This window comes from Balaenoptera acutorostrata, chromosome 4, assembly GCF_949987535.1.
Source record: "Balaenoptera acutorostrata chromosome 4, mBalAcu1.1, whole genome shotgun sequence".
Taxonomy (NCBI): domain Eukaryota; kingdom Metazoa; phylum Chordata; class Mammalia; order Artiodactyla; family Balaenopteridae; genus Balaenoptera; species Balaenoptera acutorostrata.
Window position 1 is genome coordinate 76,118,609 of NC_080067.1, and position 10,686 is coordinate 76,129,294.

Below are 10,686 nucleotides of genomic sequence, written 5' to 3' on the forward strand. Positions count from 1 at the left end.
ACCTGGGGAATGCTCCGCGAGGTCCTGCTCGGTTTCAGTCCCCTCTTTTATTTGCTACTTCTCAATCTTCAGGGGGACAGGGATGGGACAAGAAAAGGGATAAAGTTTTGGGTAGAGAGGTTAATCATAAGCCCTGCAGGGGAACTTAGTTTTAGGGGGAGTTGATTTCAGTAGCTGATGCAAAATGGAAAGCAGAGTTGATTACATGATTTATGATAGCTCTCAGACAACAGCACAGCAGTTACTTAGCTGAAGCATAGGTATATCTGGTACACACACCTGAGAGAAAAGTCACTAGTCCTCATAAGAGGAACACTGAGTTATATGATATACTGAATCAAATGACTGCACATAATCATGAATTTCATGGGGCTCTTTATTGTAATGTTCCTCAGTGTAGGCCAGTAACAAGCAATTCTGGACGAAATCAGAATGATGCCATCTAAATAAATAGCTATTTGGTTTGGCTTATCTAAAGATGAAATATATAGCATCTAGAGAAATAGATGAATTATATATCCCCCATACAATTTTCCATAAATGTGATTTCTTCTTGCAACTGAGCCTTTTAATAAGTATCAGGTAGCAGAGAAAGTTCAAGATTTTACACCGATTGACACTGACAAGCACCTGGAATGGTGTGACTCTATTGGTTAAGGGCAGGTCCATAAGAATTAATAGCTGAGATGAAATTAGGGTTGCCATCTATTTATGAAAGTGTAAGGGCCTAACCAATATAAAGGCCTGGGTATAAAGCTACTCTGTGTTCATCCATACTGAAGTCTTTTGGAGAATAGGCTTCAAAATTCAAGAAAGTATTTTTTAAGAGGTTTTGATTATATTAGCCAAAAAGGAGCCTGGTAGAAATGCTCAGTTAAAGTTGTTTTTAAAATTTAGGCTGAATTTATTCACAAGTCACGTTGAGCTGTTTATACATTCAGCAGACATAAATTATAATTTACTTCACAGACTTTCTTATGGCAGCTTTCTTTCTAAATCATATTGTTTTGGGGTCTGAAATAGCAAATTTTTAAAATAATCATCTTTAATGTTTGGATTAAGTATTGGTTAAGTCAGATCACTCACGAATAAATAAATGAATGAGCAATGCATGAATATTCATGGGCATCTACTACATAGCAAGTGCTGTAGCACTTGCTGAGTGATTTTAAATGACAAACTTTTTTGTTAAGTAGGTAATTCATACAAGCAGTCCCACATTGATTCCTGGGGGGGAAAAAACAATATAAAACTGATCTTTCTAAAATGAATTCTGCAACCCTATGAGAATAATATTATCATTTGTGGTTGCATTTTTTACTAGGAGCTTAACCTCAAATAAAAAGATACTAAAGAACAAAGAAAAGACCATTTACAAGTTTTAAAAGGTACAATTAAAACATGATCAGTTAGAATAGTACATTTCAGTCCTAAGTTTTAAAGTAATATGGGCTTTTTTTAGACTGATTCCCTCATTTTAGAGATAAACTAGGACCATGATTTGTCTGCAGTCGTAAGATTAAAGGCAAAACCAAGACTAGAAACTTAGTTCCCCTGATTACGTTATCGTATACCTGTTAATACATTATGTTCTCATCTTGATAAAAATCATATGAAATAACTACTCCATTGATTGTTAGGAGCATTATACCAGGGATTCCTAACATTTTTTTTTTTTCATCAAATACTCCTTTCATTATTGTATACTCTTGTGAAGTCCATGTTTTATAAGATTTGTCTACAATGCATATAGTTTTAATTTGAAACAAAGAATTGCAATTATATCTTTAATCAGCCTAAATAACTAATTGTTACAAGAGTAGATGTAATTCTAGCCCAAACAAAGATTTCCATTTGAACTTTTGAAACAATGGAAATAACCCAGAGAACTCTATTTCCACCTCACAGACTCCTGGAAGTCTGGGACCCCACCCAGCTTTACAATTACTGTCCAAGTCTCAAACAGCTTTCCAGGACATAGGAAACGATGCCTCCTTCTTCTGTAACAAGCAGAAGTATACTGTTTGTCTTCATTAATGAGTCTGTTTAAAAATAATCATACCTATTTGTAGGGAAAAAAAGCTACAGGGCCAAGATTCAGGAGATAAGTGTTAGATTTAGCTATACATCTTTCACTCTGTATCTCTTTGGCTCTTCCTTTCAGCTGTAAGAGGTGTACATCTTTTCTTGTGCTAAGTCTAAGATTTCGGCTGTAGTTTTAAGACTCTTGAATTTGGTCTATTATTCACTTTTTGTTGTTGTTGGTTTTCTTGTTTCCCTAGATGATTCCTTTAAATACTGAATTTCTAAAGAGCACTTACAGTGTAATTGTCTAATGAAAAGCAAGCCTGTTTAGGAACAACATATATAACACAATAAGAAGTGTTCCTTTAATTTTCAGTCTTTTAGTGAACCGCTTTTTATAGCAAAATCTCACCTACAAGGTGTCCTCAAGCTTGGTACAAAATGTGTATGCAGTATGTTATAAAACAGTTCTGTTAAGGTACATTTGGATCTTTGGATGTGTGGTTTGTTTAAAATACACTGCATTAGTAAGTTTGCAGCTCGTTTCTTTATGCTTTCTTTAAAAACATCAAAAGCTGTAAAAGGTTTATTTCAGTTCATGTGGTAGTGTTTTGTGTGTGATTCTTTGTTCCTGGTCTAAACTGTTATTAACCACTGAAGTGAACCTTCTCCCGGGTCTGGCCTTTTGGTATTCACAGTGTATTCAAATCCTAATTACAGATTAGTCTATATTTGAGACTTTTAGAGCAAGTATCAGAAGTCTCAAAAAGAAAATGAGAGTAGCAGTATCATTTCATGTGGAGATAAAGAGACCCAAAACATGAATGAGTGTCAAGTCATCCGAAGAAAAGAAAAAAGAGAAGGAACTTCATTCACTGAGACTGACGGTTTATGAGTTGGGGATTATGGGAATATTCATGACTCAATCAAGAAGCCCAATGAATTGATGTTTGAAATTGTTCATCTTTTAAGTAAACATTGGACAAATGGAAAGTAGACTCAGTATTCACTACATGTGGAATTGGCTATTTCAGTGTAACAGAAATAGCAGTTTGTTAATCCCTTCCTGAGTTGGTTTAGTTTATCAAGTAAATCACAAATTTATAGGAATTCTCTAGCTATATAAATATTTATTGCAAATATTTAATAGAAAAAGGAGTTTGCTCTATAATTAGCCATGCTAATATATACACATTTTTCTGTGGTAAAGTAAGTTCTAATGGTAAAAAAATTAAATACCATAATATTTGGGGATTTGAAAACACTGTAATAGTGAGACATTAATTTGGAAGGATCAGAAAGTGTTAAGTGTTAGTTGCTAACATTCCAACTTGATTTTTACACATAACTCAGTTTTCTGTGCAGCCAGGAGGCATAGTTGGTATACAAGACAGTGCTGGAACCTTACATCAGAATTTAAAATGAATGAATTCAAATATGGAAAATAATGCTGCTATATTATTTGTAATATAGCTTCATTGCAAAGCATGAAATGCTTGTGTGTGCTTGTGTAGTCAGCATATTTTAGCCTTCTTAAGGTGCAATAATTAAGTTGTCCCCCACCCCACCCCCCATTCCCCCCCCCCGCCCCGCAAAATGCTATTGTGTTCTAAGACCTGAGTATTCTCTGTTCTGCGGTGCTTTATGTGGTTCAGGTGACCCACCAGCTTTCCTTGTTCTTCACTGTCAGTGTATACCCTGCCTCCTGTTCTCAGACTTGCTCTAGCTCTTGTGATCCTGGCATAACATCCAGGAAGCATGTTAAGTGCTCTTTTTCCCTTCTTGATAACCTACAGCCCTCATTTTCCATGCCATACTTTTGGGAACTTCATTTATCAAATATTTATTGAGCATATATAGCGAGTCAGGCATTGTTGTAGACACTGAAGATGCTAAACTTTTTTGGGCCAGTTTCCTACTCTAATATTGTTCTCCAAGGGTCTCTCCAAGTGTGTATAGATCTAGTCTCCTCAAGAGGTAATAATATTCATCCGAGTATGGTAACATATTATATATTTTTTAGACATTTCTAGGCACAGAACTACTTAGGAGGTGCTCAGTAACTATCTCCCTCCCTAATTTTTATCAAAATGTCTTATCTTACATAAAAGGTAAAACTTTCAACAAATACACTTGAAATAATAGCATTTGTTTTGTTACCATTTAGAGTCTGCATATGGTAGCAGATCTAGTATGTGTTTCTTAATTGGAGGAGTGTGGACAAGGCTAACTCTCCAGGCTTAATGTCCTCATCTTTGGCAGTGAAACCTGCTGGGTTGTATGAGGACCAAATGAAATGTGGGATCTGACATCACGCAAAACATAGTAGACACTTACAGACTTAGACAGAGGTAGAAACTAAGCAAGGAATTCTTCTCAAAGGCAGGGTATACTGTGTGTCCCCGTGTCACTCCATTAAGTACATTGTATAAGTGAAGGAATGAATGAAGAAATGAGTTTATCAATTTAGTATTAAAAGGATACATTTATCACAACAATTCTTTTTTCTTTTAACATTTACCTCCATCCTATTCTCTCCTCTCCTCTCCTCTCCCTGCATTACTTCCTAGTAACTTACTAATGTTTTTTGTGTCATTCTTGAGGTTTCAGTACAGTGTCCTGATATTCCGATTGTAAAATATTTTGTAAAAAAGCTTTTTAAAGGGAAATTTGGTAATTTTTTATTCTGTGTTTTTCATATTTAAATTAATTAGTTTTTTTTTTAACTTTCATTTACGAAAAACATCACTTATCTCTATTTTTAGAAGAATTTGAATTTGATTCAGATTCCACAATTAGGCACATGCATCAGAGTCGCTCTTGGCTTCTTTCAATACAAATAGATCTTACTCTGAACATTGTCTTGTGAGTGATGCTACTGTATCACCCACTCACAGATAGTCTGTCCAGCTGAACATAGAGGTCATTGACAGGGCAAAAGGATGGCTAGAGCTGGCCGTTCAGCTGCCTGATTGTACTCTGATCATGGAGCACATAGAATGATTTCCTTTCTTCATACAGTATAGTTTTCCCAAGTAGAAATAGTTCTCAGTCTCTAATGTTAGAGAGCTGCTAAGGCTCTGAAAACTTGTTTTAGATTTCCATGTTTTGTGCTATTTAAGCTAGATGATTTTTTAAAGACCCCATCCGTTTCCAAAATTCTATGAGACAGTTTAGGAAACTTTTTTCCACCTGTTTCCCAACCCCCTTTAAAAATTCTTCAACTGATGACCTATAGTATCTGGAACTCTCTAAATGTTCAATGAAGAAAATAGATGAACTGTTTCTAAGCAACTACATGAAATAATTTTTAAAATAAGAAGTGTGGCCTTATTTTGAGAAAGGAAGTATGTTTACTGGTTTGACTGCTAGTTTAAAAACAAAAAAAAACAGACTACCAAAAAGTACAAACTAAACTTCCAAGAGTTTAATTTTTTATATATAAGGAGTTACTCCTGCCTTTGTGATAACTAAAATCATATTTTCTCAGTAAATAATGATTAAAACAATAGGGGATCCCCCTCCCCTGGCTTTTTTTTTGGTGTGTGTTAGTCTTGGTCTAATACCAAGAATTAGAAGTGCTGAATTACTGGAAAAAGAAGGTGAAGACATTACGTTCTTTATATGCAACCCTGGTAGGCTATGTTGAGTCCCTGCAATGCTAATAAGAATTTACAAAAAGGATAGTTCTTTTTATTGGCTACTCATCACAAATGCTGTCTCACTGTTAAAAAGGGATACTTATATCTTCAATTGCAGATTATTTATTTTTAAATGATACAGTTTGTATCTTTTAGAAGATACAACTGTTGTAAATCAACTATACTTCAATTTTTTTTAAAATCTGAAAAAAAAAGAATATAAACATCATGATAGTGAGAATATTGTCTTATTCAGGCTTTGCACTATGCAGCCATTCAGTGACTGCCAACAAATAAAGTATGCATGAAGTTCTGGGGGGAAAAATATAAATGTTGACTATTAATACCTCTTACATGTTTTTTTCTCTAAGATATAAAGTAGAATGCTTTGCAGTTTTGCCTCTAGATCACCAGCTTTGAACCAGTCATTTCACTTTAATTGATAATTCTCACCAACATGTTAAATTGTGTTAACAGGACAAAAATATATGTTACCATGCTTACTATAACCTGTATTTTAAAATGGGAGCTGCATGATTAGGTTAGTGAAGTAGAATAAATCACGACTTCCGTTTTTAATATTAGGAGATTGGCGTGTCCTGTGAATAGTTTACATTTTGAAGGAAATTTTTATATTTCAGAGAGAAATTATAGATTTTATTTGAACATCTATAAACATGAAAACCTAAAATCAAATAAAATGTAAATCTGGCATCAGTGGCTCTGGTGTTTTTAAACTTTCCTCATTCACAGCAAGAAAAGTACGTTTTTATTTTTTAAAGTGTCATTTCCTTTTTCATGTTTGTTGAAAATATTTCCTACAGTTTCTTTTGCCTTTCAATTTTAGGACATTTTGACATATAAAGGGTACATTTTAATGTCATATTGGTTGATCTTTGTAACTCTCCCCATTACTTCATACTTAGAAAGTAATTTCCCAGTTGAAGGCCAGTTATATACTCACCTGTATTCTCTTCTAATTTTAAAAAATGGTTTCATTATTTTATATTTTCCTCTGTTCCAGATAATGCTAACTGTGAGTCCTTGGTTAGACTCCAGAGAATCTGACAACTCCTTAAAATTCTATACGTAATGGTATATTTATCTATACTTGCATTTTTCTGTGTAAGGATCCACAGCTTGTATTAAATCCTCAAAGGGATCTGTCACAAACCCCCACGCTCCTCCCCTTCCAAAAATTTAGAAGCTCCTGCTATTACATAATCTGTTCGAACTTTATTTGGCTATAAGATGGCATGTGGTGCTAAGGTAATTTTCCCTCCTTTTCCCAAGTCGTTAAAGTATCCCAAACCATTTATCCTCTATGATTTGTGATGCCTTTGAAAAATAAATTTGTTTTTAACTAATTTATTATCTCTTTTTATCTCCACAGAGAAAGTTAGAGAAATTCAAGAAAAACTTGATGCTTTTATTGAAGCTCTTCATCAGGAGAAATAAATTGTAATAAGTGAGTAAAAAACTTCTTACTGCATTGGTTATTACTAAACACAAAATTTATATTTTAGACTTATTTTAATAGTTTATCATTCTATTTAACTATATCCAACTTGTTCCTTAATAATAATCTTAATGTAATTAAATAATTTAAAAAGGAAGAATTTCTGAAACTAGATTCTAAATTTTGTATGTATGATGTTCCTTTGAATAACTTGATTGCCTTGTGGCTAAACTATAAATATCCTCTAGAACTCTTTGAACAAAAGAAAGGTGAATAAAGCTAAGATATTTAATAGTGTGCAGGTGGCTCATAGAGTTTCTGTATGTGAAGAATTGAGCTGTAGCTCTCATTGTTTTATTTCTCATTGTTCATATTCAGTGGATAATTGTGTATATGTTCACTTGCAAAGCTTTTTATTTGTCTTGACTAAAAATTTTAACAATTTTTCTTAATCTTATTCTCAATGTTTAAAAACATTTAAATAAACCATTTTTCAATTTAAAGTAACTTAGATAGCTGTAGAATTTAGGACTCTTCTGAATGTATGGGCTCTTGTTTAATTCTGTAGTCTGGCATTTTAAGCAGTTCCCAATAAAATATTGTATATTTGAAGACTTCCCTTGGTAGCAGAGTTAATTGTTAATTATTGCTGAAGAATTATAATTAGTAAGTCTTTTATAGAAGAAGTTGAGAAAGGGAAAATCCTATAATTAAGACCTTATCATTAATTTGAAATATTTAATTACTCACTTTATCTGTGAGCCTTACACTATAGGCAGCCTGCAACACAGTCAGAAGTGAAAGGAGTAGAAATGTGAAAGATTCATTCTCTCCCTAGATGCATTCTGTTCAGAAAAGGCCCTTAAATCAGACTACCTGCTTTCTTGTAGTGTAGGGGCGATATATTTGAGAAAGCAAGCTAGAAAGGGAAGCACAGCTCAGACCAACATCATTCAGAACAGTATACCAGCAATGAATGAGAGAGGAAGGAGTTAAAAGCTTTAGAATAATGCTTTGTTGCTTTGTTTGTCTCTTTCATAAGTTAAGACTGGTGTATGGATGTATACAAAAATCTATCTAGAAACTAAATATCAATCATCTTTAACTCACACCAAACATAAGTCAGTGTTTTTAAGTGTCTGTGTTTGTAAATGTTTTATACAACTTCAATGTATGAAAATTTTCTTTTAAAACCATAAAGTGTTACGATGTCTTCCTCATCATCATAATTACTATCAGTAGTTAATGTTAGAAACAGTTTGAGAGTCTTCTGGATTTGGAGATGCTCTTCATAAACACCAGTTTACTTGATGTCTTTGTTTACACATATGGTTTTTTGGGGGAAAAATTCACAGAAACCCCATTAAAAATATAAGGTATGTTTCTGTCTTTTCAATGAAATAAGGTAGCCCAAAGGCAACCAGTGTTTTACAGAACAGTCATTGTCACTTCCCTAAGCTGATCAGTGTGACATCTGGAGTTACTGTTGCTGCTGGGAACATGCCTTTTCCTGCCAGAGTGTCTGTCTCAATTGCAGGCCAGGGCAGTCCTATGAGGCCGGCTGTGTACAGGAAAATAGTCCCAACTTTCTTTGTTCCCTACTTGTCTCTACTCTCTATGCCCCGAACTGTTACATATATCTGTGAATTGGACAGATGATCTATTTTGTATCCTGCAAATCCATTTAAAAGAATAAATCTGGCAAAATTGTAGCCTTGCTTCATTCTGACCATTTAATAAAAGTTACCAAGCATCTTAAGGAATACTTTTGCAATGACAGTTTTAAGATGCGTGGAGTTACTCAGCCTGATCGTTTTGAGTAACCAATTCTGATACTTGCTGAAGATGAAGTCCAATATTTGATTCATACATCATGTTTGATAAAATTATTTTATATTGTTCTGGTGGTAGATATTTTAAATTTAATAAAACTAGCAAACTTAGGCAGTTAAGCTTCAACATTTTTATGATCATGCAGTAGTAAAATTTACTTAGAAATTTTACATTTGTCTCCCTAGACCTAAATTTATCAATGAAAATTCTGTTTATTTTTACAGACCTCCTACTCATAATATAATCACCTCTGCACACATCTGAAGAAAGAAAACTCCAGAGCCTTTTGTCCTGCCTTTTTTTTTCTTCTGCTATTCCACCTTTCTAAACATAAAATAAAGTCATGGAATAAAAATAATTTATGCGTGTTAGAGGCACTTTAACCATCAGCTGCCTTTTCAATGGAAAAACAGTGGAAATGGCATTAACATTCTATTTTTTTATATTCAAGTGACAAATTGGGATAATTTAACTTGGTATGGCCAGTAGGCTCAGTCCTTGAAGATAAGAAACTCGCTCTCCTGCTTGTTGTCTCACTTGTAGTGGCACTAGTTCAACTAACTCATTAGCTGATGTTACTCCATGTCGGTTTCTTTTCCAGAAAAAGAATGCTAGGTGTTTTGAAATAAAACTGATGGCAATTTTCTAAAGGCTATCAATTGTGTATAAATTGATGGTAACCTGCTGAGTTGTTGTCTGTTTCTGTAATGTTCTGTATCCAGAAACTATTTGACCATGATAATTCAGTTTATATTCTTCACATGAAAGAAAGCGAGTTAACAGAAAAACCCCTCAAATAGGTTAATTTGTATTACAATTCCGTGTACATTCACTGAAAGATTTCAACCCTTCATTGACAGCTTAGAAGCTGCCTTAGAAGCTAAGTGAGTAGCAGCTTACCTATTTGATTCAGTTGATGTTTTTGTACTCTCTCTACCCATTTGAAATTCATTCATTTTGGATGTTGTATACTTGAGCTAGGCTTTCTTGTTAACAGTTTTTTTTACCATTTGACAGAGCTGTTGGTTTGTGACACAGGATAGGGAAGATTAAGAATAATCAATTGACTAATTTCATTTAGACTAATTTCAGCTATTGTCAAACATTTCAGCTAGGCCTCAGGAAAAAAGCCTTCTTTCATAAGACTGTATTTTAAATAGAAATTATTTCAACAATTAGAATAATGTTGACCATCCACCTCTTACTGAATGTTTAAAGAAAAATATAGTTTAATTCATTACAGTTCAATTACAATAATATCCTCACATCATTTTCATTTTTTTATATAAATATTTTTTTATTGGCTAAAGGACTTTAAAGCAAAGAAATAGGCCATTTTTTATTTTAAATGTCCTTCTCATTTAACTCTGCTCTTTGCTGCCATTTCATTAAGCCTTTATTATTCTAATGAAAATGCCCATTGTGTGACAGTTTTTATTTTACAGTTTACTTAATTTTACAGTTTTCTTGGAATTATGTTTTGGTAACAGTTTCCTTGCCACCTCACTTTTTTTTTTTAATTTAACATCAGTACATTCTTTATTGTGATCTCTATCAAGATCTGACACTTAATATGCAAGGTTAAAGGATACCACAAAATATTTCCGAAATTGAGAATTCAGGAAATATTTGTTTTAAACTGGTTGGTAAGAAAAGTAGATCCAGTTTTAAGCAGCTAGTAGCAGTATACTTTATTTGGGAGCTGAGTAGTCAAGGACGTTTCTGTAT

At 33.5% G+C, this 10,686-nt stretch overlaps 1 protein-coding gene across 4 annotated transcripts in view; it reads left to right on the plus strand.

Moving 5' to 3' along the window:
- The window catches only part of OPA1 (OPA1 mitochondrial dynamin like GTPase), a 100,128-nt gene extending 90,703 nt beyond the window's left edge, over nt 1-9,425 (plus strand). For all 4 annotated transcript variants that reach the window (XM_007195173.2, XM_007195175.2, XM_007195174.2 and 1 more), the window contains 2 exons: nt 7,060-7,134; nt 9,183-9,425. In XM_007195173.2, coding sequence (XP_007195235.2) covers nt 7,060-7,124 — 65 coding nt within the window. In that variant the 3' untranslated portion in view covers nt 7,125-7,134; nt 9,183-9,425. The remainder of the gene's footprint in view (nt 1-7,059; nt 7,135-9,182) is intronic.
- Nucleotides 9,426-10,686: the final 1,261 nt, after the last annotated feature.